The 27952-nt window shown below is 51.6% G+C and overlaps 1 protein-coding gene across 3 annotated transcripts; it reads left to right on the top strand.

The window, feature by feature from the left end:
* Positions 1 to 35: 35 nt before the first annotated feature.
* Positions 36 to 27410, top strand: PIP4K2B (phosphatidylinositol-5-phosphate 4-kinase type 2 beta). 3 transcript variants are annotated; one of them, XM_024573228.4, is made up of 10 exons: positions 36 to 123; positions 10306 to 10403; positions 13826 to 13922; positions 16282 to 16434; positions 17319 to 17465; positions 18430 to 18468; positions 18961 to 19074; positions 22044 to 22302; positions 22758 to 22861; positions 23476 to 27410. In XM_024573228.4, exons 2-10 carry the CDS (start codon positions 10339 to 10341, stop codon positions 23554 to 23556), a joined length of 1059 nt encoding a protein of 352 aa, XP_024428996.1. In that variant the 5' UTR covers positions 36 to 123; positions 10306 to 10338; the 3' UTR covers positions 23557 to 27410. The 3 variants fall into 3 exon arrangements, with proteins under 3 accessions (XP_024428996.1, XP_024428995.2, XP_045038223.1); XM_024573227.3 differs by lacking the exon at positions 36 to 123 and adding an exon at positions 134 to 695; XM_045182288.3 differs by lacking the exon at positions 36 to 123 and adding an exon at positions 1217 to 1323.
* The last annotated feature ends 542 nt before the right edge of the window (positions 27411 to 27952 follow it).

Raw genomic sequence — 27952 nt, 5'->3', positions numbered from 1 at the left:
TCCTAGCATTTCCCGCCCCTTCTCCCCTCCCAGGCGGTGGTGCCGCCGCCATCTTGGCACGTCAGGTTGCAGGAAAGAGCCAAACCCTGGCTTTGGGGGTCCAGAGAGGGAGCCTCTTCCACGGTAGACAGCGAGACCCACCCAGCCCTTCTCCCCTCTTTGCTCGGGCGCGGGGTTCTGAGGCGCGTGTAGGCCGGCTGGGTCCTTGTCAGGCCCGGGGAGGAGGGGCGGGCGGGGTGGCCGCTGCCTCCCCGGGACGGACGGTACCACCCCAGCAGGGAGGACAGGGCCTGGAGACAGCAAAAGCGCTGCGCCCGAGGGCGGGGTGCGGAGGGGACCGCCGGCTCCTGCGGGGCGGGGTGGAGTGGGCGGAGCGTGGTGCAGAAGGAACCACCAGGGCGGGGTGGGGAGGTAACGGGACGGGCGCGACCATGGCGCGGTGAGGGAGCGGGGGTGGGGATCGGTCCCGGGGAGGCCTGGGGCCCGCTGGCTTGTGCGCCGTCTCGGCCTCCCCCCCTTTCGCCGCCGCCCCGGGCATGTCGTCCAACTGCACCAGCACCACGGCGGTGGCGGTGGCGCCGCTCAGCGCCAGCAAGACCAAGACCAAGAAGAAGCATTTTGTGTGCCAGAAAGTGAAGCTATTCCGGGCCAGCGAGCCGATCCTCAGCGTCCTGATGTGGGGGGTGAACCACACGGTAACCAGCTTCCCCGTGCGCTCCCACGCCCCCCCGCCTTCGCCCCGTGGGCCCTGCCAGTGACCGCTGCAACCCCACGCCAAGGCACTTGCACGCCCACCCCACCCTTGCACGCCGTCCGGGTCTGATGTGCACTCCCCGAGCGCCACGAGAGGCCTGGTGTCTCCGTGGTATGCCGCCGCCGCCCCCCTTTTCTCTAGCCCCTCTGGCTTCCTGCGTCTGGTATGCTCGTTTTGGGCCGCCCCTGGAGCACAGAGGAAAGGCCTGGGTGCGGTGGAATCGCCTCCATCCCCTCTCCCTCGCTTCTCACCTCACCCTGTTTGTTGCATGTGTTTTTCCCCTTGTCCCTTACAACCCGCTGCCCGCTCACTGTCCAGTTGACAGGGCAAGTGGCCCTGGCTAGCTTGACTGTCCCTGTGTTTCTGGTCGTTTGGTTGGTGTGGCTGCTCAAAGTTTCCCATCCTCCAGGCCTCCTTACCCCCGACTAGGGAAATCCTTCCTGGGTTTCCTTTTTTCTTCTTGAACAAGATGTATCAACTGGAGAAGCACAGGTTTCCTTGAACCACAGACACTTTACCAGGGTCTTCCTGGGATAGGGAGAAGAGAGAATGTAACCATTTGAGGGAAGGTGAGGCCTGAGTATAAGGACTGTTAATAGTAGAAATGTCTTCCTGCCTTCTTCTGTGGTGCTCATGCCAAAGACTTTTCTCATTTATTTAGCTTTCTATTGTATAGTCCTGAAGGGTGTGGTAATGGATGGTGGTTAGGAACAGAGAGGTCCACTGGATGCTTGGGGTTCTCTGAGATTGTCCAGCAGCCCCTGTCAGGAAGTTGGAGCCCAGCCCAGCATTTGTGCTGGAGGACTTCGTTTGTGTCCTGTTTGTTTAGGGTCTTTCTTCCTCTTCCGACCACTTGCTCCTTGCATTCTGACCATTTCATTGTGATTCCCCACACCAGGAATGAGCAGAGGAAGTAAAAGGACCAGAAACAACCAACCTCACCAACTAAAAGTTTGGAATGAGGAAGATGAAGCTAATGGCCTGGATTTCCTGTGGCTTTCAGCTCGTTAGTCCCCCAGACTTTTCTGAGTCCTTGAAATTACCTTTAAGACCAAAGGAGGATGGAGGGCGCTGGGGCCACTAAGACTTTTGCTTTCATAGAGGAACCTTTGGTTGGTAGTTGATAAACCATGGTCTGAGCCAGGGTTTTAGATCTTTGCATCTAATACAGAAAAGCACTTGTGTATGGTAAGGTCTTTGTTGGTTTCTTGGTCTTGGACAGGTTACTGTTTTCAGTCCTGGGGTGTGAGGGTCCTGGCCAGGGTAGGCAGTGCCACTGGTTAATGCCTGGACCTCTGGGAGCTGCTTCTGGCCAATAGTCCAGCAGAGTCTGTTCTTTCTGCTTCCTGCTGCCCCAGGGGTCATATGACAACACTGCAAGAGAATCTGGGTCACCAAAATGTGAACCCTATGTCCCTGCCTAGAAGTCATCCTTGATTTTGTTCTACAGGCTGCTTCTCATTCGAAAGCATCCTGTCTGTGCAGAGAGCTAGTAGAGATCCGAGAGTTAGGGACATGACAGCTAGCCAGAAAGGAGCTTGGGTCCCTTATTTTATACCCAAAGAAATGGAGGCCTTGGGTAGAGGATTAGCTTGCCTGTGGTCACACCAAAAGATGGAGCTCATTGTCCAGCACTGTGGACTATGCTGGCAGGTGGTCATGCCTAAAGGGCAGGTCTTATTTTCTTTGCCTCCTGTTCCTTGTCCTATCTCTCAGCCCAGGGACAGGACAGTTGGGAAATACAGTCTTGTCAGAGAACCTGAATGTGTGCACAAGTGTGTGTGCCTGCGCGTGCCAGTCCACAGGAGTGTGCATGGTGCTTGGTTTTCTGACAGGCAGGTGATCAGTCTGCTCAAATGGGAGCACCCGGTGGAAGCCTCTGCATGGCAGATGGATAGGTATCTGCGGTTCCCACTCTGTTGGACTAGGCAGTCACCCTCTTTCTTTGCTAACTGTAAGAAACTTTGAAGGCTAGCTGAAAAGGCATTGACTGTGATGAGCGAGGGCCCTGCCTCTGGGCATAATGAGCAAACACCTCAGGGGAAAGGTTCTAAGCCTCGCTGCCCTGGACTGCTGAGCCTCAAGGGGCCAGTTTGTCCTAAGTTTTATTGCTTCAACTCAGGCTGCAATAAGTCCAGTACTTAAAGATCCCTATTTGGGAAATGGAGGCATCTCCCCAGAAGAAGAATATAAAGTCTTGAGATTCTCTAGGGGGTCGTCAGGGCCACGTTGTTCTCAGTGGATGGCCAGCCTTTCTCGGAGATCACCTCACCTCAGAGGCCCGCGGGTGCAGTGTTTGGCAGTCGGGGGTTTCACGTGTCACTTCACTTCTTTAGTTTCTCACCCAGTTAGGCATTTAGGCCATGATGGTCTATGGCTGATGGTGTATGAGATAGGAAGGATGGGTATGTCTTTATCTACAGTAAAATTAATTACTCTCCCAAAGTGATCGATTTACTTCCAGGTGGGAAAAGTGAGGCCTTTGAGTTCCGTGTGGTCCTGTGAGCCGCTCTTGTGGACAGGGATACAGCCCTGGGCTGATGGACGTGGTGAAGGAAGACTGTGTAGGAAGCAGGGAGAAAAATCAGAAGGCTTTGGATCTGTCGGGGGAGAACTAGCAAAGAGCAGAAACCAGTGTTTCAACGGATGAAAAGCTGTTCAAAGGATCTGTAGTTAGGGAATAGAGAGCCTTTGAGAGGGGCAGGGCTTGGAGACCAGAAGAGACCGATCCAGCGGGATAACCTGTTGGCCCTTTGAAGAACCAGGTTTGGGTGGAGCCTCACCCAGCGGGATCAGAAGGAATCAGAGCTGCTGATGGTTAACTATGTAGGTTTAACCATTTGGGAAGCTACCAGCCTTGTTCTTCCAAGTGGCTGCACCATTTATATTTGCACCAGCAGCGTATGAGGGGTTCCAGTCTCTCCACGTCCTTGCCAACACTTTGTTCATCGTCTTTGTTTATTATAGCCATCCTAGTGGGCGGGGAATGTTATCTCATTGTGATTTCAGTTCGTGTTTCCCCGGTAACTAGTGAAGTGGAGCATTTTTTCATCTGCTTATTGGCCATTTATATATTTTCATTGGAGAAATGTCTATTAAGATCCTTTGCAAAAAATAAAAAAGATCCTTTGCCCATTTTTAAAAAACATTTTGCATCTTTTAATTGGGTTATTTGTCTTTTTATTATTGAGTTGCAAAAAGACTTTATATATTCTAGATACAAGTTCCCTTATCAGATATATGATTTACAAATATTTTATCCCATTTTGGGGGGTTATCTTTTCACTTTCTTGATGTTTTCTTTTGAAGCTGAAGTTTTTAATTTTGATAAAGTCTAACCTCTGTTTTCTTTGGTGGTTTGTGCTTTTGATGTCATACCTAAGAAGGCTTTGCCTAACCCAAGGTCGTGAAGATTTTTTTCCTACATTTTCTTCTAAGAAAAACTCTTACAGTTTTAGCTCTTATTTTTAGGTTTGCAATCCATTTTGTTAATGTTTGTGTATAGTGTGAGGCACAGATCCATTCTTAAGTCTGCTCATTTCTCTCCCACGTTGCACCCTCATTCTGTTCACGCATTTTCTTTGCTTAATGCAGACCCAGAACCTCCTTTACCTGCCTTTTTCTCTTGCCCTGCTTCTTTAAAAATCTTCAGTAAATATTTCTTCTCTAGTGAGGCCTTTAGATGAGTCTGTCCTTTAGCAGGCCTCCCCACTTCATAGAGAACAGTGCATTCAACAAGAGGAGAAGAAAAACCAAGGCATAAAGAAGGATGAATTCATTGGCCTTTGTGGTGCTCTCATTCCCGCCTTTCTCTCTCTGGAGTTTCAGGTCTTGCTGAGGCTCCTTGGTCCCGAGAGTGTGGTTCCCAATGCCTCATGTTTTCTGATGGTGGCAGGTAACATATGACTGGCAGTGGTGGCCAGCCCCTTGCTGAGTCACCCCCGAACCCTGGGACATGTCAGGAAGCCTGTATGTTCACCTCATGCCTGCTGGGTGACAGTTCCAGTGAAGGTCACACAGGGAAGTAGGAGCCTTTGGACTCAGAAATTCACCAGACTGGAACTGGTGACTGAATTTTTATCTCCTGTAGGATCAGCATAGAGTGAACTCCCTGCTTTTAAGTTGTTCCTCATTCAGCTTGGTTGACTTCCTTTATTATTCATGCTAATGGCTCGTGTAGTTCATTGTATGGATAACCCAAAAACCATTTCTGTGATGTGAGATAAACTAACCATCCTAATACGTTGTATTTGGTGTGACATTCAAATGGACTTGCATTTCACAAGTGCACTTCTGCTGAAGGTGGAAGAGGTCGGCCCCGAGATGCGATAGATAGTAAAGGAAAGGTACATCTTTCTGATACATTGCTTTAGCCATGACCTTTCTTGCTTCAAAACTTGTAGTCACTCACTCCTCTTTGTCTATCGAGTAAAGTTTATTCCTCTCTGCCTGGCACTGAAGAGTCTATACAGGCTGGTCGTGGCTCAGTAGCTAATGTCAATCTTACTTCCGGTCCTCCGCACCATGACCCTTTGGCACGGTCACACCAGCTTTGCTGTGTCTTTTTGTCTTTGCCCTCACGTTAGCCATCCTCCGGTCCCCTTTTTGTAGCCATCCACCCCTCCACCCAGCATCTGTCATGCAACTTCTGTGTGCCAACCATGCTAGGGACACGACAGTGGGTAAGAGGTCTCTTTCTTTGTAGGGGTTCACAGCCTCGTGGGGAAATTGAACGTGTAGAGGAATAATTGTTACCCAAGTGAACATGGTATTTAGAATATAAAGATGCACAGAGGAGCCCTGGCTGGTGTGGCTCAGTGGGCTGAGTGCTGGCCTGTGAACCAAAGGGTCGCAGGTTCGATTCCCAGTCAGGGAAAATGCCTGGGTTGCGGGCCAGGTCCCCAGTAGGGGGCGCATGAGAGGCAACCACACATTGATGTTTCTCTCCCTCTCTATCTCCCTCCCTTCCCCTCTCTAAAAATAAAAATAAAAAAAAAATAAATAAATAAATAAATAAATAAATAAATAAATAAATAAGATGCACAGAGGAGTAAGTAATTAACTCAACCCGGGGAAGACAAGGTAGCTCTTGCAGAGGAGGTTTCATTTAGCCAGATCTTGGATGATTCTCTGAGCTTTATTCCTTTATTTATTCTTGCTATCACCTGAACTATTGTAATGTCCCATCAATGGTCTCACTGCTTATCAGCTTTGCCCTTTTTCATCCTCACTTGATTTTGATTTCAGAACTACCTTACTGTATCACGATCATGTGAATTCCCAGACTTGAACCTGAGAGGACTTCCCGTTGCCTGCGTAGTTGAGTCCAAATTTATCATATAGTGGACAGACCCAAGTTCAAATCCAGGCTCTGCCCCTTATTATTAATATAGCTTTTGAGTGGTAATTTTTCTTTCTGAGTTTCATTTTCCTTTTCTATAAAATGAGCACAACACTGTCCCGGAAGTTTATTAAGCTAGAGGCAAGGCAAGGAAAACACTGCCGTGGTTGGGGTGGCCGCCCATAGGAAGGCTTGCACAACACCGTATAAAGAGCCCGAGTTTTGGCGCCAGACAGACCTGGGCGCAGATCCTGACTCTGCACGTGTCATCTGTGTGACCTTGAGCAAGGTACCCTGAACCCCTTTTGCACAATCAAGTTAATAATACCTTATGTGAGTCTTTTAAAAGTATTTTATTTGTTGATGTTGAGAGGCAGAGGAACATTAGTTTTTTGTTCTACTCATTTATGCATTCAGTGGTTGATTCTTGTGACATGTGCCCTGACCAGGGATCAAACCTGCAACCTTGGTGCATCAGAACAGTGCTCTGCCCAACTGTGCTACCTGGCCAGGGCCCTTATGTGACTGGTAAATAGAGAGATAATAGCAGAGAACAGAGTATATTTGATATTATGATATATAATATAAAATAATATAAAGAAGTGGCCACTTACAGGCATTCAATAAATAGAAGCAGCTGTTACTTATTTATTCATTGATAATATGCTAGACCCTTCACCTGCATTTCCTGTATTAATTTCTCTCCACTTTTTTTAATTCTATTTTTCAATCACAGTGTACATTCAATATTATTTTGTTCTAGCTTCAGACGTACAGCATAGTGGCTCGGCATTCGTACACTTTACAAAGTGGTCCCCAATATTTCAGGTACCCACCTGGCACCACACAGAGTTATTACGATGTCATTGACTGTATTCCCTCTGCTGTACTTTGCATCCCCGTGACTGTTTTGTGACCACCAGTGTGAAGTCCCCCCACTTGGTTCTTCTGCCCTGTCCTGCCGCCCTATAGACTCCCTTCCCCCACCACCTAGAACGGGAATATGCTTTCACAACTCTGAGTCTTGGTCCTGACTGTTCTCATGGCCCGGGATTCCCTTCCCCTCACTGTTTAAGACCCAGGCCTTTCTCTCTGACTCGCTCTTGCCACGAGCTCTCACTCCTGCCCCAGTTGGAATCAATCATTTCTTCCTCTGGTTTTCCAGTTCCCTTTGTTCAAACTCTGTAGCACTCAGGACATTGAGTTATTATTTGTCTGTCTTCCCAGCTAAACAGAGACATGTCTTTTCATTTTCTGTAGCCCCAGCTTCTGGCACAGTCTTGGCATGTAGCAAGGCCCTCGATACAGGGACTAGAAGTAAACTGAAGAGAAGTTTGGCAGAGTCTGAGTCCGATCAGGAAAAACCTTAAATGTGAGGGTTAGGAGCTAAAACTTGACCCTGAGGTTGATGAGGAGCCATGGAAGACTTTTACCCAGGGACGTAACATGATATTGTAGATTCCTCCAGAGTCGGGTGCTCTTGGCAATAGCCGGAGGGGCCTGAGGTGCTGTGTTTCTAGACTGAGGAGTGAGGCTGGGAGTCTGACTCGCTGACCGCACCAGCCTCACCCTCTTCCGAACATCGCCTGTTCTCCACGTCTGTCCCTCTCTTCTCTCTGACTTGTTCTATGCGATTCCAGTTTCACTGCCAACGGGTTTGTCTCGGCTCCCTGACAGGAGGCTAAGCCTCCGACTTGGGTGTGCACAGCGTCACAGCGTCCCCCCACTGCACGCCCCCTCTTCCCTATCATGAAGTGAAGCATGTAATAGGTATTTCGGTAAGTGCTTGTTCAGTTGAAATTGAATAGGATTCTCTGGGGATATGAAATTTAGCACAACTAAATAAAAGGTATGGCTAAACCTGGAGTGAATCATCTGCATGTGGTCCAGTGGAAATGAGGGATGAGTCTGCATAGTTCAGATGTATGGATTGTTCGCCAATACATTATCTCAGGTAGGAATTTCTAGCTATTAGGTCATATAGTCAAAAATAGAGATGAAACGAGAACTCAAACCTGACCAACTTAATAGCCATTCAAACTGTGCTGCACTAAGCGTTACACAGAGGATTAATGAGTAGAGCATTCCTGAACGGCTCCTGTTAGCCTGTTTCCTCCTGGCTGAGGGGCAGTTGAGCCCTCGCGAGCAAAAGTTGCAGTTTGTTCTAGTTCTCCAGTATCAAGTCCTGGCCTTGGCTCGGAGCTGGGGTATTAGACTAACCCAGAATCCATTAGTAGCACATACTGGAATGTTTTGGTGTAAAACCATGCTCTTTGAGCCAATGGTACATTCTTTCTAGCATGATATGAGCTAGAAAAGGCAGAATTGCATAAGAGCCATGAACTTCTTTAACTCTCAGAGCCAAGCTTAATATGCCAGGAAAAAGGAAGTGCAACAGCTACCATGAATTGTTTCTGTTGGCAGAAAAACCAGGAAGTGGAATGGCTTCCTCCATAGGCACACACTTCACGAGCTGTTTCCCTTGTGAGCAGCCCCTTGGAGTGGGAACTGGTGTGGCTTGTGTGTGTGTGTGCGTGCGTGTGTGGTCCTTTAGCCAAGGGCAAGCATCACAGACCTGGATGCTGAAAATTTTCAGTATACAGTTTGATGAGCTTCCACAAATGTATACCTATCCGTATAATTAACTCATCACTCCAAACAACATAGCGAACATTCCCATCAGCCTAGGATTGCACATGTTCCTTTACAGTTAGCTCTCCCCGAACCCAACCCAGGCAACCTCTCACTGGATTTCTCTCACTATAGATTCCTGTTCTAGAATTTCATGTAAATGGAATCATACAGCATACACCCTTGTATCTGTGCCAGTCCGTTTTCCCCAGCAGCTTGGTATTGAGTCTCTTCCCCACTGCCAACGCTACCCTGCTGTCCCCCCTCCTCCCCACACACCGCTGTGCCTTCTTTCATTTCCCCGTGTGCCAGTTGGGTTTTTCACCAACTCCAGGAAGGTATCGTTCCTCAGCCCAGTTACTGCATAAACTTGAACTTCCTCCACCTTCTGATATTTCTAAGTAAAAAAGGTTTGGAACGTAAAAGAGGCAGCAAATTAAGTGCTATTTCCCCTCATTTATGCTTCTGGAGGAGTCTTAATGACTCCGGGTCACTCCCTCACTGCCACATGGGACCTCGTTGGGATAATGGGATTTTCAGGGAAAGTATCTGGGAGACCCAAGGCAGTGCGCTGTGCTCTCCCTCCTCCCTGTCCATTAAGTCAGGACTAAGGTTTCCTCTGTAAATCCTGAATGCATTAGTGGCGACTGTGTTGAGGGTCAAATGTCAAATACTCTGCTGTGATGGGAGAGGACATCTGTGGCTAATTAGCCCACTAATTGGCAAGCTGGGAATGGGGAAGGCTGGATTTGCCCTCTCAGTTCTGCACCAGTGGGAAGCCAGCTCCCTGTCCAGGCTTCGGCTCCCTGAGGGGGATGAAAGACAAGGATGTTTGTTTGCAGTGGGGCAAAGTACCCTACCCCTTCTCCCCCAGGTCAGCATAAGGCAGGACACAGCTTTAGGAACCGGCCCTGCTTTAACCAGGAGACTAAAGTGAGCCAGTGGCCAGATGTCTACTTCCTCTGCTCACTTTAAATTTAACCCTTTACTTTGGAGATAAGAGTACACACCCAGCTTTTTTCCTGCCCTAAGCTGATTTCTTGTGTGACCCACAGTTTGTATGAAGGTGTTCAAAGGCCTCAGGACTAACGTAGGTTGGGTGACATTTATTCATCGATCCATTTATCATTGCGTTTGACAAATACTTATCTACTACCTGCCATGTGCACATATCATGGGGCCAAGCACCGTGGAGCCCCCGAAGATCGCTAATATGGCCTTGTCTCGGTTGTAGCCTGGTGGGCTCATGGGGTTCATGAGCATTAGCAGGCATGAGGGAGGCTGTCAGGCCAAGAGATGGACACACTGGGCATTCTAAGACGGGAAAGAACATTTATGGTCTAGAGTCATGGAAAGCTTCATGGAGGAGGTGCCTTTTGAGCTGGACCATATGTGGTGGGGAGAATTTCAGTAGGTAGAAATGAGGTTGGGAAGTTATTTGAAGAGAAGAGCAGAAATCAGACAAGGAGGGAATCCATAGACTTGTGTTTTGGTGAGACGGTGGCATCCACATTGTAGCATGTTGTCTCTGGGGCCAGTGGCCTCCTTGCAAGAACCTCCCTTTCCCCTTGCTTTGCAGATCAATGAGTTGAGCAATGTCCCTGTCCCTGTTATGCTAATGCCGGATGACTTCAAAGCGTACAGCAAGATCAAGGTGGACAATCATCTCTTCAATAAGTAAGTTGCCTGTTGAGTGGGATTTGTGGGCAGACCTTTCCCCAGGGCAGAGAGCTTCTGAAACCTTGCGAAAGGGAAAGGCGGGCCAAGCCAGCACTTGGCAGGGTGTGACAGCGGCACCTGGATCACAGAGCTGAAAACTGGCTGGAAAAATGCGTTCATTATGTGCCTCTGTCCCGGTTTGTCGGTCATCTCACTCTGGTATCAGCCTGTCTCCATTGTCCTCGGGGCACGCGGCCCAGCCCTGGGTGATTCATCGAGGGCCAGTGTAGGGAGAGGTGAGCTGCTCGGGAGCTGAGGTGTCTGGTATGAGGCTGACAGCAGCGGCCCTATCTTGATCTTAGTCTGAGGCAAGAAGCTGCCCGGCGTGATCCTGGCTTGGGATGCAGCCAAGCTCTTTCCTCTTCCGCCGGTGTGTGAACCACAGGCTGAGCATGGTGCCCGAGGGTGCTGTCCAAAGTCACTCTTCCCACTTTTGTTCACTGTGGATCCTTGGATTGACCCTGGGGTCTGAAGGCTGTCTCCGGCTTCGGCGAAGCGGCCGTCTCACCTAGCACAGTTTGGGGCCTGCTCTAAGCCATGTGGAGGCCTCGATTTTTACCCCACTGTGGGATAAAAATCAAGACCCACGAGCTGTTTGCTGCTCACACTCTCTTCCTTTCTGCGTTTGAATCCTGGTTCCACTCTCCACTGTTCCACAGTCCCCACCACCTCACCAGCGGGGCTCAGTCACCCCACTAACCTCAGACAGTTAGCTGGGAGGCGAAGCTTGATTTAAAAATGTCCCTTAGTGACCTCTCTCTGCCGTAGTAATGACATTTTATTTGAGAAGCTGTCTTCATAGCTGACGCTTGCTAAGTGGCCACCTGTACAGAAGGAAAACTCGCCTGTGTTCCTCCTCCACTGTCACATCACTGACATTCTGTAGGACACCAGCTGGCTGTCCGCAACTCAAGTTAGGTCCCATGGATTTAGGGTCCAGTCCCACAAGACTGCTGCCTCCCCACTTCAGGTGCTAGTCACAAGCCTAGGTTGTCACCTGTGCTTCTGAGCAGCCTGTACAGATTGGAGGTTCCCACGACCCTCCCCCTTGGATTCAATTAATTCGTTCCACTGGCTCACAGAACACAGGAGAACAGTTTACTTACTAGATTACTGTTTAGTATTAAAGATTACAACTCAAGAACAGGCAGACGGAAGAGATACAAAGGGCAAGGTATGGGGAAAGGGTGAGGAGTTTCCATGCTTTCTCTGTGTGCCCCCCTCTCCCCACACCTCCACGTGTTCACCAACCTGGAAGCTCCCAAACCCAGTCCTTTTGGATTTTATGCAGGCTTCATTATGAAGGCATGAATAATTGGCCTTTGGTGAAGGATTCAACCTCCAGCCACTCTCCCCTGCTGAAAATTCCAACCCTGTAATCCTGGTTGGTTCCCCTGGCAACCGCACTCATCCTTAGAGGCTTTCCAAAAGTCACCTCACTAAAATAAACTCAGGTGTGGTTGAAAGGGGCTTGTTATGAATAACAAAAGATACCTGTATTGCTCTTATCACTTAAAACATTGCAAAGGTTTGAGGAGCTCTGAGTCAGAAACAGGAATGAAAACCAAATACCATATTTTGCTGTGTATAATGTGCACTTTTTTGCCCAAATTTTTGAGGGAGAAATAAGGGTGTGCCTTGTACATGGTTGGTACTAATTCCATATCTTTATAAGTGTTTTTAATTCTTTCATTTATGCTTATGCATTAAAAGTGTAAGTCTAGAAAGCAATAACAATATCTGTATGCAAAATAATACCCTGGAATACGATAATCAGTTTTGTTTCTAAATATAAATACGTAAATAATTGAATTAAAAAATTAAAACAAAAGATTTTTTTTCCTGAAAGTTTGGGCCAAAGATGTGAGTGTACGTTATATATGGGAGCACATTATACACAGCAAAATATGGTTTATACTTAAAAATATTTTATTTATTGATTTTTTTAAAGACGGGAGAAAGGGAGAGAAACATCAGTGTGCAGTTACCTCTCGAGCGCCCCCTACTGGGGACCTGGCCTGCAACCCAGGCATGTGCCCTGACTGGGAATCGGACTGGTGACCCTTTAGTTCTCAGGCCACTGAACCACACCAGCCAGGGCTGGTTTATACTTCTTACTAGCAGTACGTCACAATGTCACACCACCTGAGCAAGGAGAGGCAGCCAGCCCTCCACTGGTGGGGGGGCAGGAAAGAAGGTTGTTCTGTCCCAGAGGTCAGGGCCCTGTGAGTGGGCATTGTACTATGGCCCATTTTAGGGTCCGTAACCTCTGGTGAAGTTCCATCACCTTAACATCTTGGTCTAAAGCAGAGCATCCAATCTCTTATTTTGTTTTATCTTTCTTTATTCCTTTTGTCCTTCCAGTGACTGTTTATGTGCCAGTTATCAAACTATAGCTCTATATACTAGAAGACAGGGGTACAATAAGGCAGACTCGTCTGCCTTCACAGGAAGCTCCTGCTATTTATTTATTTATTTATTTATTTATTTTTTAAGTTCTCCAATAAGACTTTATTTACAAAAATGGTGGTTGACCTGTTTGACCCATGAAAGCTACTGCTTTTGATTTCCTTGAAGTCTGTCGTCCTGGAGGAGTCAGAGGGACATATTTCTGAAAGGGATTGAAAGGGAGCTCCCAAGCAGGGTGACTGTTGCCAACAGGGAAGCTTTGGAGGAGGCACCACTTAGGGGATTCTCTCCCTTCCTGGGAGCCCGTGGGGTGACCGCAGAGTGGGTGAGGTGGGGATCGGTGCCAGCAAACAGGCTCCAGGAGAAGATGGGATCCTGGACAACTGACTGAGGATCCCGACTTAGAGTGCACCCCTTCTCCATCCCAGTGGAAGCCAAGGACGCCACTCCCTGGGTATAACCAGGGCGGTTTCATAGGAACACCCCCAGAGGAGAGGGGCTCTTGAAGAAGAAAGGCCTTTCCCCCTAGCAGTCAGACTGACTGATGGCCACTTCACAGCAGCCGAACCAGCCGTAGTAAGTGCAGCGCCTATGGAGTGGGGTCTGCACTCAGCCTCACCTCCTGGCAGGTAAGGTTTTTTTTTCCTTTAATGGAAATTTTATTGAAAGGTAACATGCACTCCAGAAAACGTGCACAAATTGTAAGTGTACAGCTAGATTAATTTTTACAAAGTGAACACAAGGTATGTAAAGTTTTTTTTAGCTTTTACAGGGTCAGAATCCCCTGGAGTGTTTAAAAATGAACCTTTCCAGACTCACATCCAGAATTTCTGGGGCCTAGAAACTTCCCTGTTGAGCCCTGCAGATTGTCCGGGTCCCCGTGATCTGTGGACCACTCCTTGAGAGTTCTGCAGGGAGAATTAAGGTGAGCAAGAGGATGCTCACAGAGACGTGTCTCTGCTTTTCCCCAGGGAGAACCTCCCCAGCCGCTTCAAGTTTAAGGAGTACTGCCCCATGGTGTTTCGAAATCTTCGGGAAAGGTTTGGGATTGACGATCAGGATTATCAGGTACTGGCGTCTTTGCAAAATCGGAGGGGTCAGCAAGTGGAGTGGGGTCAGGGAGCCACAGGACAAGTGGGGGGAAAGTGTCTACTGTTCTTGTGCTGTGTCTTCCTGTCGCGTTTCTGTCCGGCCCAGGCAGTCTTTTCTTCCGTGTTGGCGGGCCTCTGGAGGGGTGAGGGCCTCGGGGTTCCTTATGATGCCTCACAGGCTGGTGCTCCCGTCCCTGGGCCCCTGGGCGGGAGAGCAGTGGGAGGGGAGGGGCTATGGAAGATGTTTCACTTCCCAGTCTAGGCTGAAGAACCCTCCTCCTTCGTAGTTTGACTTAAAAGAGAGAGAATTGTTACCAGCGAGAGATGAGGCCTCTTAAAGCAGATAAGAGAGATTAGAAAAGGAAGACTTCAAGGGTAGTGTAACCTCTTGCCAGGTATGAGTACCACCTCCTAAACTTGTCCCCTGTCCTGATGTTGGGAGGGGCTAGGTATGGCAGGGAAACTGCCCCCTTCAGGGGGTGAGAATGTCATAGAGGACTTTGTCCTGTTGGGAGGAATCACTCCCAGTATCAGCGACATTATAGTCTGATTTATAGTCTGTTACTTCCCCACCTTGCACCTTCCCTGGACCTTCTTCCAGTGGCAGACAGCCCGGTGGTGAAGGTGGGAGAATCTCCCACTCGACTTCTGTAGCAGTAAGAAATAGAGCTGACTACCTGTTGCCTGTGGGGGGGAGTGGAGTGTACAGCCTGGTGAAATCTACAGTGGGTGCCTCAGGCTTTTAAATCACTGTAATTCCTCCACCCCACCCCCAGGAAGCCTTCCCAGAGTAGTTCACGACAAGCAGATGGGGTGAGCCTCCCCCCAGCCCCTCTCTTCCTGCAAAGACACACATCTTTGCAGCAAGGCCTCCTGCAAAGATGTGTGTCTTGAGTCCTGAAGAGGAGGGCGAGGGGCTGTGAGAGGGGATTTGGGTGGTCTGGAATGTCTCAGAGGTACTGGGAGGTCCCGGCGGTCCCCTCTGTCAGGACCAAATCCTAGATAGAATCGTGACCTGTTTGGGGCCTGGGACTTTCTGAAAACTTCTTGCTGTCGTTGCAACCCCAGTAACCTGCTCAGACTGCCTCCTTCCACTGTGGTGCCTTTCCCCCCACCCCTGCCCTTGGCCATCTGACCACCTCCTCGCAGCGTCTGGTCTCTCTGATGGCCTTGTGCGCACATGGCCGTGCTCAAGACCGAAATCGGGGCAGGGAGGACGGTGTGCAGGGAGGGACTCCGTGCTCTTGGACTACCCATGGTTGAGGGAGTCCTAAAAGACTGCCTGAAGACAAGGCAGGCGGAGGACTAGACTTCCTGCCGGCGGGAGGCCTCTAAGTCTTCCTGGCAGAGGGGCCAGGCTGGGAGTAGTCTGCTCAGCAGTTCCGGACTGGGGACACTCTGTCCTGGGGGCTGCTCGCCACCTCTGACTTCAGTTTCCCCCGTGAAGGTGGTGTCCTTCTCATGAGGAGGCATTAGGTGAAGGTTAAGAGTCAGGTCCTAGGTAAGAGACAACGAGAAGCTTAGAGAGGAGACATTTCTGTGAGCAGATTGCCACGTGTGTTTTCTTGGGAATAGGGACAGGTGGAATGTCCCTCCCTGCCTTGCCTCCCAAAGGACTTCTCCCGGCGTCTGCTTGACGAACACATCCCTCTGGTTGGCTCGCACCTTCCCTGCCTCTCCTCCAGAGGCTTCTGCTGCTCCCTGGTTCCAATGGGAATGGGACCTCGAGGAGGAGCAGGGACAGAGCCAGAGAAGCTCCTCGGAACTGCCTCCTAGCCCTGCACAGATAAGCAGGGAGGGGAGAGCTGTGGGGCAGAGAGGTGAGGACCAACTTCCTGCCTTGGGAGGGTTTTCTGGCCTCAGGGTACGTCCAGGGAAAGGGGCTGACTGTGTCCGTCGCCTCTTCGTGCTGGACTTCTTGACTGTTTCTTAAGCCTTGTCTTTGTCACTCCAGGAGACTGGGAAATCATCTCAGTCTGCCTCCTTGCGTTCCAGGTGAGGAGTCTCAGGAGTAGAGGAGTTAGGTGGCTCACCCGAGTGAAGGGCCGGCCTAGGGCCAGTTCCCTGACGGCTGTGGCTGTCTGGGATGGGGATGAGAGGAGCTGTTTCACAGGAACCCTCTTTCCAGCCCAGTCAGGGGTTGGGAACAACTGTTGTCACTCTGAAGGAGGACTTCTGGGAGAAATAGCAACTTCCTGTGAGAAGAGGGGTGGGTAAGGTCGCATCCGCCTCAGTGCTGCCGGCTTCAGAGCAGCCTGGCCCATAATAAAAGACTCAGCTGAGAGGCAGAGTCCTGTTCCCCTCCCAAGACCGGCTGCTTTTGTCTCGTCCGTCAGAACTCAGTGACGCGCAGCGCCCCTATCAACAGTGACAGCCAGGGCCGATGTGGCACACGCTTCCTCACCACCTACGACCGGCGCTTTGTCATCAAGACCGTGTCAAGTGAGGATGTGGCTGAGATGCACAACATCCTAAAGAGGTACCACCAGGTATGGTGAGTTCCAAGCCTGGACAGTAGGGGCGGGCGGGACAAGGGAGCAGGGACCCTGGGGGAGCATCTTGGAGGGAGGTCGTCCCTCTGGTAGTGGCAGATAGCTGCTGATAGCCAAGCGCTTGCCCTCCCTGGTCCCGTGTTTCTGGGAGGAGAAATGCCTATTTGAAGCAACTGAGAAGGAGACACGAAGGCATGTTCCTGACTCAGTCACAGTTGAACAGCTGTTTCTTGCCAGACTTGGGAAGTTTTCACACTCTGGCGCCTGCCTCGTGTCTTCTAAAGGAGGTCCCGTCGGCTCGGCAGGGCTCTCTCCCTCCTGTTCCGACTCCCCACGCGTCTGGAGCCGGTGCATGAGAAAAGCGGGGAGTGCAGTGGCATATCTAAGTGTCTGACCCCAGCCCGCTTGGGTCTTCAGGGCAAACGGGCTTCTCTCTGGGGCACCTGAGAGGCGGTGAGAGGGCCTTCCGGCCTCCCGGGCATTGCAGCAGAAAACCCTGCGTAGAGTGGCGTGGGCGGGAGCTCGCAGTCTGCAGCCGCTCTGTTTCCCCAGACAGCCAGAGCACACTCCGGCCCCTGCAGCCCCTCTGCCCGTGGCTTTGCCATTTCAGGCCACAGGTGCTGCAAGGCGTAGATCCGTGATTTTCCTACAGTGGAATCCACCAAGATGAAAGCGCAGGGCCCTGCAGTGCCTGCCCAGCCTCTCACTCTGTTAGGCCGCTTGGGGGTGGGGGTGGCAATCGCCTGTTGTAAGTCCGAGGAGCCCCATGACTTCACAGAACCCAGTTTGGCATCCTGGGCAGGGAGCGTTTTCGCCTGGGGAGAGCCCCGTCCATCCCGGTACCTTCCTAGGCTCCTTAGCCTGCCTCCCTCCCTGTGCAGTTCATTGTGGAGTGCCACGGCAACACCCTCCTGCCCCAGTTCCTGGGCATGTACCGCCTGACTGTGGATGGTGTGGAAACCTACATGGTGGTCACCAGGAACGTGTTCAGCCATCGGCTCACTGTGCACCGCAAGTATGACCTCAAGGTAAAAGGCTCTGTTTCCCAGCTACGTGGCTGCTCTCCCTCTGAGACTCCCACGGCCACATGATGGGAAAGCCAGGACGTATGTTTGGCGTAGACAGGTGACTCTGGAGTCGATAGGCCTAATTCTTGGTCCAGAGGCTGCTTGAAGTTCAGGCGACAGTGACAGGAGGTTAGTTAAGCCCCCTGTGTGCCGTGTTTATGTAACAGTTGACGTTCTTTGACTCCTGTCGCTGGGACATGCATAGTAAGGGCAGCCGCACAGGCTGACAGCACAGATGTATCTCCAGACGCGGAAGAGAACACACTTGTGCCTGCGAACCCCCGCACCCCGCAGTTCTGGAGCCTCACTTCCTGGCTTCACAGTCACCTCACGCCACTGTCCGTGTGTCTGCTGCAGCCACACCAGTGTCCTGTCCATCCCTGCAGTGTTTGTGCTCTCCTTGCCCCCAGATCTCACCTAGGCTGCCTGGCGTGTTTCCCTTCCCGCCCTTTTCTCTACCTGCACCTTCCCCCACCTAATTACTTCCTGCTCACCCTTCTGAGCTCAGTTCAGATGTCACTTGTTCCGGGAAGCAGGCCTTGGCCGGTGTCCCTCTCCCCTGAGCTCTCAGAGTACCCTGTCCCCTCTCCTGGACCACTTAGCACCATGGTGATTAATGGATTAATTAATTGTGTGACTAATGCTTAATGCCCGTCTCCCCTGTCAGAAGGGAAGTTCCCCAAGGGCAGGGACTGAGTCTCTGGGCACAGTCCTGTTTCCTGCGCCTGCACCTTCTGCGTAGTCCAGGCTCTGTGAGCCGTCTGTGACAGAGGAGGTGAACAAGTCACTGCCTCCTGGCCACTCCAGGGTTCTAAGCAGCCAGCTGCAGTTCACCTGCGGCCTCTCCCCAAAGACCGGTGCATGTTTTCTCGCTCAGCAGGGTTTGCCTCAACTGGACTTCCCCTGATGGCTCTTGTCCTTTCAGGGTTCTACTGTCGCCAGAGAAGCGAGTGACAAGGAAAAGGTACGCTGGGACTGCTGCCAATCCAGTGTGGGACAGGTCGCTCAGAAAGCAGTCTCCTATCGGCCCTCCCGTCGATTCCTCCCTCACGGCCCCTAGTCCACTTCCCAGACGTGCAGTCTGTCAGCGCACTGTGTCACCAAGCACCTGCCTAGCCTCCGCCTTGGCCTCGGTCTCCAGCCTTTTACCTCTGGCCTTGCGGGATTCTTCGTAGTCCTGGAGGTTGGCGGTGTCTGTGTCAGGTGCAATCTGAGGTGGTCCAGGCCCAGCAGGAGGGCGAGCTTTGGACAGCCCTCACCTCGGACATGCGCCACATATTTGCCACCCCTGCTCGCCCAGAGCCTGGGTCTGCAGCCCCCTGGGCTGAGCTGCTGATCGGGCAGGTCGATCCCCTGTGCTCTGAAGACCCTGCCCCTTTCTGTGCCACCATCCCCAGCAGGGATCCTTGGGGGAGCGGGTCAGGCCGCCCCGCTAACACTGCTCTTGTTCTCCCAGGCCAAGGACTTGCCAACATTCAAAGACAATGACTTCCTCAACGAAGGGCAGAAGTTGCACGTGGGAGAGGAGAGCAAAAAGAACTTTCTGGAAAAATTGAAACGGGATGTAGAGGTACTTACTAACCTTGTTTCCAACTTAGTTGAGCAGAACCCCTCTTTTCTTCAGAGCAGGAGCCTCCTTAAGAAAAAACTGAAGTCACTGCTTTCCAAGAGTAGTGGACAAAAGGAAGGGCGGCGATTCCTGCAGCGTGGGTCAGTATCTGCACCTGACGCTGGTGCGGATGAACGTCCCGTGTGGGGACAGTTTGTGCCAGCTTTCCTCATCTGCCCCACACCTCCCCAAACTCCCCTTCAGGCTTCCTTTCTGGTGGTTCCTGCAGCGGAGGCCTCTGGCCACCAGAGTGGCAGGAAACCAGCCAGTGAGGCCCACCAACCTTGCCTCTCTCTGGCCCCGGTCCTCCACGGACCTACCGCCTTCTGCGGAGGAGCTCCTCTTCTGAGGACGGGGCTTCAGTAGTGAGTGTGACAGCTGGACCACCTGATAACTCAGTGTCTCCTTCTACTTAAGTAAATCGGGAGCCTGCTTATTAAAACCAAACCCTATAAAGTTTTAAAAAATGTTCTTTCTCAACCTTTTTAAGTGTCCATTTCAGTGCCATTAAGTATATCCACACTGCTGTCCAAGCATCCCCGCCATCCCCTCCAGAACTTCTTCGTCCCAGACTAAAACTCTGTACCTGCTCAGCATTAATGCCCCATCCCCCTGCTCCCTAGCCCTGGCAGCCACCGTGCTTTCTGTGTCTGTGCAAGTGATCCCTCTAGGAACCGCCCACGAATGGAATCATGCAGTCTTTGTTCTGTTTGTGTGACTCCTTTCACTTACCGTGCTGCTTGACGGTTCATCTGTGACGCAGCACGTGTCAAAATGGCCTTCCTCTCTAAGGCGGAGTGGCTCTCCGTGGCATGGGTGTGACGGCACGCGTGCATTATGTTTGCCCGTTCCTCCGCCAGTGGACTTTTGGTAGGTTAGTTAGGGTTATGCAGAGAAACAGAACCAACAGGGTGTAGACAGACAGATGGATAGATTGACTGACAGATGGATACATGTTTGTTATAAGGAATCGGCTCACGTGATTACGGAGAAGTCTCAATATCTACCGCCGGCAAGCTTAGAGACCCAGGAGAGCTGGTAGTATAGTGTCAGTCCGGAGGCCCGCAGCTTGAGACCCTGGAAGAGTGGATGTTTCAGTCCGCAGAGAGGGAAAAACTGATGCCCCAGCTCAGGCAGGTGGGATGGGGAAGCTCCCTTCTACTCACAGGAGGCTCAGCCTTTTTGTTCCGTTCAGGCCTTCAATTGACTGGATGAGGCCCACCCATATTACGGAGGGCAATCTGCTCTACTCACTTTACCAATTCAAAGGTTAATTCATTCACAAGCACCCTCACAAGCACACTCAGTGATACTCGATCGAATGTTTGGGTACTTAGTGGCCCCGTGAAGTGACACATAATACCATCACACTGGAGTTGCTTCCTTGTGAGTAATTCTGCTGTGAACATGGGTTTTACAAACTTTTTTTTGCTAGGAAGCTCTTCCTTAATCACTCCCTATTACGTTTGTGCCTTTCTTCTGATGTTCAGTTTGTTCCGTCTTTCTCCTTCCCTTGCTGCTTTTCTCCCCACTTTGCTTCTAAGAAGAATTTACGGTAGCTTCCACAAGTTATTTGTTTTCACTTATGCATTGCTATGTGAATGTTCTCAGGTGGATAGGAGGGCGTGTGGCCACGGGCTGTCTCTTCTGGGGCCCCGGCCCCTTCTCCTAGGCCTTGAGCAGGCTTCGCCCCAAGGAGTTCACAGCAGTGCCCCTGCCTGCCTTTCTCAGCTGAGGAGATTCTGCTGGTGCCCTGGCGCTGGGGCTTCTTGTGCTTTGAGTCATTTTATGGACCTGTGTGTAGAGTCTGTCTGGTCCCATTATAATTCTCCCCCTCGTTCCTTAGTCACAATGGTCGCTGGGCAGTTTCACGGTGCTGCAGGCTCCGTTTGTGGCCATGGCAGAATGGTGGTGGCTGCCGGCTAGTCCACAGAGGATGGAGACCAGTGCCTCTGGTGTCACCCTTAGCCGGACTGGGATGCTGGCTGGCCATTTCCATCCTCTATCATTCCCACGCTCTGTTCTTCTCCAGGTCATGGCGTCGCAGAACAGCAGGCCCGAGACGCCATTCTGCTCACAACACATTGTGTAGACGAGACACTGAGGCCTGTTGAGGGGGAGCCGCAAGTGCAAGGGGAGGACCCCAGCGTTCCCCCTGCACCACACGGCCTCTTTGACCTTGAGGGAAGAGTCGAGAATGCTGATTGGCTCTGTCATTCTTATATAGCATTGCCTTTTCTTTTTCTCCCCATTTTTACCCTGACTAGTAAAGAAGCTGAATTGTATAGTTTTTCAAACTTTGTCTACTACCCCCAGTTAGAAGTACGTTTTACCTTGCAGCCGGACACGTACATACACACACACAGTGAAATACTATCTACCTTTACTTCATGTTATGTACTCGGTTTTTTAACTCTTCTATAGTATTTAATAATAATTTGAAAAATCCTAGTCCCGGCCCACTGAATTGGATTTAGCATTCACAGTGGGTTGGCGCTCATGGTTTGAAAGGCGCTGCTATGTTGATCCATCTCTCTGGCCCTTGCGCAGTGAAGCATTCCTATGTCTGTCCTCAAACTGGCCGTGGCCTCTCTCGGCCCCAGATCATGTGGCTGGCTGTCCCTTCTCCTGCAGTGCTCATTCCGCCTTTCCTCCTGCAGCCCCGCCTGCCTGACTCCCTAGCCCTCGGGTTCAGTCTCAACCCCTTTCCGCAGGGAGGCCCTCTGGCCCCTGCGGCTCCCTGCCCTTATGGGGCGGCTGCCTTTGCGGCTAGACACTGAGCTGGCTGAGGGCAGAGACTCTGACGTCGTCTTCTTTGCTGTGCTTCAGAGTCGGAGGACTGGTTTGAAAGGAACGTGCTTTTCTCCCCTTCCAGATGCCACTGGGATGTCCTGTGTAACCCCTTCCTCTCCTTCCTCCCCCTCCCCCAGTTTCTGGCCCAGCTGAAAATCATGGACTACAGCCTGCTGGTGGGCATCCATGACGTGGACCGGGCGGAGCAGGAGGAGATGGAGGTGGAGGATCGGGCAGAGGACGAGGAGTGCGAGAATGACGGGGTGGGCGGCAGCCTGCTCTGCTCCTACGGCACGCCCCCGGACAGCCCCGGCAACCTCCTCAGCTCTCCTCGCTTCTTCGGTCCCGGGGAGTTCGATCCCTCTGTCGATGTTTATGCCATGAAAAGCCATGAAAGTAAGTGTGAGGCGATGCCTGCCCTGCCCACCTCAGGCCCATTGTTTAGATGTCCTGTGGGTACCTGGCCCGCCACCTCAGTAATTGCCGACTTTGGCCTCTTTCTACATCCAGGCTCCCATAGTGAATCATCGTCAGCAACTCTGTCTTCTGGCCCCTGGGGTCCTTCTCCACTAGGCCTTTCGTCCCCTTTCTGCTTGTCCTGGATGTGTGATGCATGGTTCTGTGGTTCATGGGGTGGACAGAATCTTATAAATACTCTCATCCCCATTGGGAGCTGTGAAGACCAAATGAGATAAGAGCTACGAAAGCTTCTGATGACTCCATCAGCCATTTTTTTTCTCAGATCCAAAATGAGAGGGATCAGTCTGGATCTCCTATCTGAAGGGTTATGGATCCAGCTACTTTCTGCTCTCCCCCCTGCCACCTCTTCCTCCTTGCTGCTTCCCCTCCAGGTGCCCCCAAGAAGGAGGTCTACTTCATGGCCATCATTGATATCCTCACACCATATGACACGAAGAAGAAAGCCGCTCATGCTGCCAAAACAGTGAAACACGGGGTGAGTTCTCCCTGCCCGAGCCAGGCCCAGTGTGGGCCCTCAGACTCCCAGGCTCCCTGCTTTCGGAGACTCTCCCTCCCCCTCTCCCGGGACAGGGAACAGGAAGAGCAGGTTGCCTGGTTGCCTGCTGTTCTGCCACCTATGTGCCACCCCCGGTAGTATGCCCAACTTGCTTTTCCCTTCGTCCTCTGGCCCTGGAGACTCCGAGCCCAATGGCACCTTTCCCCAGGGCTGCCGGGCGTGTGGTGCATCCTGTGGACCACCAGTAATAGCTTACTCACATGCCCACACTGCCACCCCGAGGCCCATTTCCCCGTGGACCTCAAGCTGCTGTTCTCCCAACAGCGGCTCCCTCAGAGATCCAGGTCTGTCTGCTGCCTCTGCAGCACTTGCCTCTGCTTTAGTGGGCGAAGCCCGAGGGTTGTGAATCAGAGGAGGGGCTAGGGCAATTCCAAGACATAGCCACCACTTCTCGAGGTGGCCTGCCCAGTCTGAGGGGTTGTACTCAGCTCTAGTGCCGGTCCCAAGGCTCCTGAAAACGCAGGCCCCTGCCAGGTGCAGCCTGCCAACGAGAGCCGAGGAGCTGGACCTGAATCAGCCTCTGTGTATTACAGGCGGGGGCCGAGATCTCGACCGTGAACCCTGAGCAGTACTCCAAACGCTTCAATGAATTCATGTCCAACATCCTGACGTAGTGACCTTCTACCTTCAGCCAGAGCCAGATGATGAGATACGGGGTCGGGGTTGGAACGGGGCGAGGGTGTATCTGGGCTAGGTGGGAGGGCTGAGAGCAGAGTGGGGTGGGGAGGGCTTTGGCAGTGAGACTGCCACCTGTGACGTGATGTGACGTGACGCGAGAGAGGCTCTAGGGGGAGAGGATGTGCTGTGTGCCTCACCTCCTGCTACCTCTGATTTTCCCCCCATTTGACCCAGGGTGTCCTTTTTGGCACCTTGCAGCCTTTTGAAATAACTTGGGGCTATAGGTGATTGTGGGTTTATTTGGGTTTTTCTGAAATTTCGTTGCTCCAGGTCTGCTATTTATAATGATGTGTGTCATGCCCTCCCCACCCTCCCCACCCCTCCCCTGAGTCCCCTCCGTCACAGAGGCACCCTGCAGACCCAGCCAGGGGCCCTCTCGGAGCTGAGTGCTCTGACACCTGAGGAGAGGAGGTCGACACCTCAGCCCTGCTGCGTTAACTTTAATTTCGTGAAGTGTTGTGCGCAACTCCCTTCACCTTTCCTGTCGGGTCCCAGGGACCCCTTCCTCCGAATGCTGCCCTCCTGCCGGGACACTCCAGCTCAGCATCAGTCATCTTGGAGCAGAAGCACAGAGCTCAGAGGGGCGCACGCTCACCCTCACGGATGGGGAGGAGCGGGGGCTGCTGCTGGCCTCTGGATGGCGGGTTCTCAGAGAACCCTGTGATCATCGCTCAAGCCCCTGCGCTCTCTTGACCCCTGGAGCTCTGATGTCTTCTCTTTAAGGCCTGCCTCCCACTTTGTCAAGAAGAACTAGAAAGGACTTGTGCTTGAATGGCTTTGTTCTCTTGGAGAAACCCCGGAAGCTGAAGCTGATGAGTATCCAATGAGGGCTTGTGCCCATCCATTTAATTCCCCCTGACCTTCTCCCAGGCACCCTCACGTGTAGGTGATCTTTCAGCTGGGTGCACACCTCCAGGCACCTGGGGTTGCTCCTTGCGGAGACAGGAATCTCCGGGCCACCTGGTAGGTAACCTGACTCCCTGTGCCTGTCGTTTGTCATCTGGACCTTACGGCCTGCAGGGAGTGGTGCCTCCTACCTTGGAGTATGGCGCCCAAGCCTGAGGTGGTTTCTGGCTCATTTGAGGATGTGACCCAGGAAATCTGATTTGGCGGTTTGAGGTAGGATTGGACCTGAGCCCAGCCTGGGGGCTGTTTTTCCTTGATGCTCCTCCTAGACTTTTAGCACATCCGCCACCCACAGGTGTCCTCAGGAGTGGCTTCCTGCAGCTTCCTTCAGGAGCTCCGCCCGCCTTCTGAGCCTGGCTGTCCCAGCCTCAGAATTGAACTGAGGGTCATTCTGTGATGACATCTGAGCAGTCTGGTCTGGCTGGAGAGAAAACAGCCTGGCCTTGGGGGAGGTACATTCCGGTATCTTCTCACCCCCTCACCGGGACTGGGGATTTAGGATGAGATGCAGTAAAACCCCACAGATGCGAAGAGAGTTTGTGGAAGCATTTTAAATGAATGGATTGGTTTCCCGTGGCTCCCTCCAAACGTGGCCAAGCTCAGCTTCGGGAGCAGGAACCAGCATGGTCCCTGTGCCTGACTTGTACCATTTCGGTCAGGAAGGAAAGGAGACAGTATTTTTGGACTCCTGGGGCTGCCTGGACCCTTCTGGAAGAGCCAGGTGAAGGGGCCATAGGTAGCTCAGAACATCAGCAGTAAGACCATGAGGTGACTTGGGGACGGACTTGAAACCAAGTGGCTCATGGAGAAAAAAAAACTGATTTAGGAAGGGATTACATAGTAATAATGTTTGGACTTGATTTCCCCACCTTCTAATCAAGAACGAAAATTTGGATCTGCTCATAGGCCCGGCATCTCCAAAGGCTGGCAGGAGTCCTCCAGCAACACGCGGCCCCCACGGCCCCGAGGCTCCCACTGGCTGCCTGCATTTGGTCTGCTGATCATGTTGCCCTAACGTGTATGAGTAACCCAGTCCTATCACTTAAAGACAAGCTACCAGGTATCTAACTTCTTTATTGTTGAGTTTTGTGTTTTTGTGGGGTTTTTTTATACAGTGTTTACATTTTGAGGTAGCGCCCTGTTTCAAATGCTCTTTGTGTTTCTGACAGTGTTGTTGATGGGGTCAGAATATTTGAGCTGAAGTTTGGTGAATTTTAGAATTTTTTTTTAAAGGTCTTTGTGCTATTTTCAAAGCCTTGGGTTTGGCCCTCTTCTTTTGGCATCCAGATGTTTAAAAGCTATTTATCTTGGTTTATACAAGTTTTCTTTCTCTTTTTTAATAATGATGAAGATACTATATTTGGTTTGCAGTCTGAATGTAGAGAAAGTGAACTGACCCCCAAGCTTTTGTCCACCCCCACTTTTTTTTCCCTGAATCCCGTCATTCTTTCTGAGCAGTAGAAGGCATCTGAGGGGAAGCACTACCCTCAACCTCACTCTTTGCGGCCATGGAACTCAGCAGCCTTACGGCACCCTAGCATAATTCTGGGCCCCAAGAACAAAGGTGTGAGAACAGGACTGCCTGGGTGAGGTCTGGAGGGGGTGAAGGGCAAGATTCGCCTCCCAGCCCCTCCACTACTTACTACCTAACCAGTCACAGCTTCTCCCGCCCCGCCCTTGTTCCGAGTCTACAGCTAAGAAAAACTTTTCCCAGCCAAAGCGAAGGGTTTTCTGGAAACACCACTGAGACCACTAAGATGAAGGCCTCTGGCCCTTGTTCCTGTTCGTGAACCACTGGTCTCATCCTCCCAGTCTGAGCCCCACAGCGGGGGATTGGGGACAGGGCTGGGGAGCCAGCAGCTCCAGGAGCACGGACTGAAATGCTCCATCTCCTTACCTTGCTCAGGGGTTACTGGTCTGTGGCAGGTGCCACAAGTTGCCCTTGTGGCTCTTCTCAGTGGCACTCCCTAAATCCCCACCATAGGCAGCTCTTCCTACTTCACTTGTTTCTCTTGCCTGTGCTCTAGGTGGTACTTAGGGCCCAAGACTACAGGCCTCTGCCCTAGAGACTCCCCCCTTCGCAGTCTGCCAGGGCCTGCCCTGGGGAGGGGGACCAAAGACCCAGGACTTTTCTCAGTCGCCAGTCCCACCTCCACAACTGTCTCTTTACCAGTTCAAGTTGGAGAGAAAAAACTTCAGCTCCCCGCCGCCCGCCCCCCCCCCCCCCCCCCCCGCATTTGAGCTACTTGTGTGTTAGGGGCCGAAGTGTTTAAACAACACTTAGAGCCCTGGCCTTAGCCCAGTGGCTCCCAGTCCAGGGACCTCACCTCTTTCTGGCAGAAATGTGTGGAGGGGGAGTCCACTCTGAGCACAGGAATCAAAGGGAAAACTTTCAAATAAGTGCCCCCAAATGTACCAGCCATCTGCAGGGGGCAGTGATACGGCCCCAGCCTCCCTCTGAGATGTGCCACTTGTGAAGACTGCCTCTGAAGGGTGCTGAGACCCTTCGGAGGCTGGAGAGGAATCTTCCAGAGGAGCCCCTTCCCCTTACTCAGAGCCATTTCGTGAGGAGGCAGGAAGCAACGACCTCTGGGGGAAGGCCCGGTGCCGCTCAGCACGACCGAGCACCAGGTCAGACCGTTACAAAAAATGTGAATTAAGTATAGATTCAGTTTTGGGGGGAGCAGGATAAGCTATCACCCCACCATATGTGTGACTTCTCCATTTCCCACTGCAATTTCCATTTTTTAAATAGGAATTTTCAGCCCCCTGTGCTTGTCTAATGTCTCCTCGGAACAGTGTGAGACCCCGTTACTGTTTTAAAATGCATGCGTGTTAAGATGAATCTCCAACCCGAGGAAAATAAAACAAAAAATTTTGTGTACACATCTGTTATGTGAAAGTCATTTGGAAATGAGCTGCTCGGGTTTTTTTGTTTTCAAAATTAGGAGGTTTTGGTCCCAGTGTCAGAGGCTGCTTGGGTTAAATCAACATACGGCTGGAGTTTGGAGAAAGAGCCAACGCTGGTCGCCCACTTTCAGGTGTGGTTGATGAGCTTGGTTAAGAGCAAGGCACTGCAGCTGGTTTGTTAGTTGGCGTCACCGTGCAAACTGCGACCAGACAAACTGCCTGCCCCTCACTTCTCCAGCTGTGTGGAGCCAGCACGGCCAGGAGCCCCGTACACACCTGACACAGCTGTAAGACTGACTTGGGACAAGTCACCTCTGTGTACCTCAGATTCAGTCTAGACTCTTAGCTTAAAATCTAATGGTTCTCAAAGTGGGGTCCTAGGCCAGCAGTAGCAGCAGCACCTGGGAACCAGAAATATAAACTGTCAGGTCCCTCTGCAGATCTGAACCAGGAACTGTTTGAACAGCCTTCCAGGTGATGGGGGCTAAAGTTTGGGAACCACTATGCCACACACAG

Source organism: Desmodus rotundus, chromosome 9, assembly GCF_022682495.2.
Source record: "Desmodus rotundus isolate HL8 chromosome 9, HLdesRot8A.1, whole genome shotgun sequence".
NCBI classification, from domain to species: domain Eukaryota; kingdom Metazoa; phylum Chordata; class Mammalia; order Chiroptera; family Phyllostomidae; genus Desmodus; species Desmodus rotundus.
Note: the sequence above shows the minus strand (reverse complement) of the source record. Positions and strands in the feature narration are given on the sequence as shown.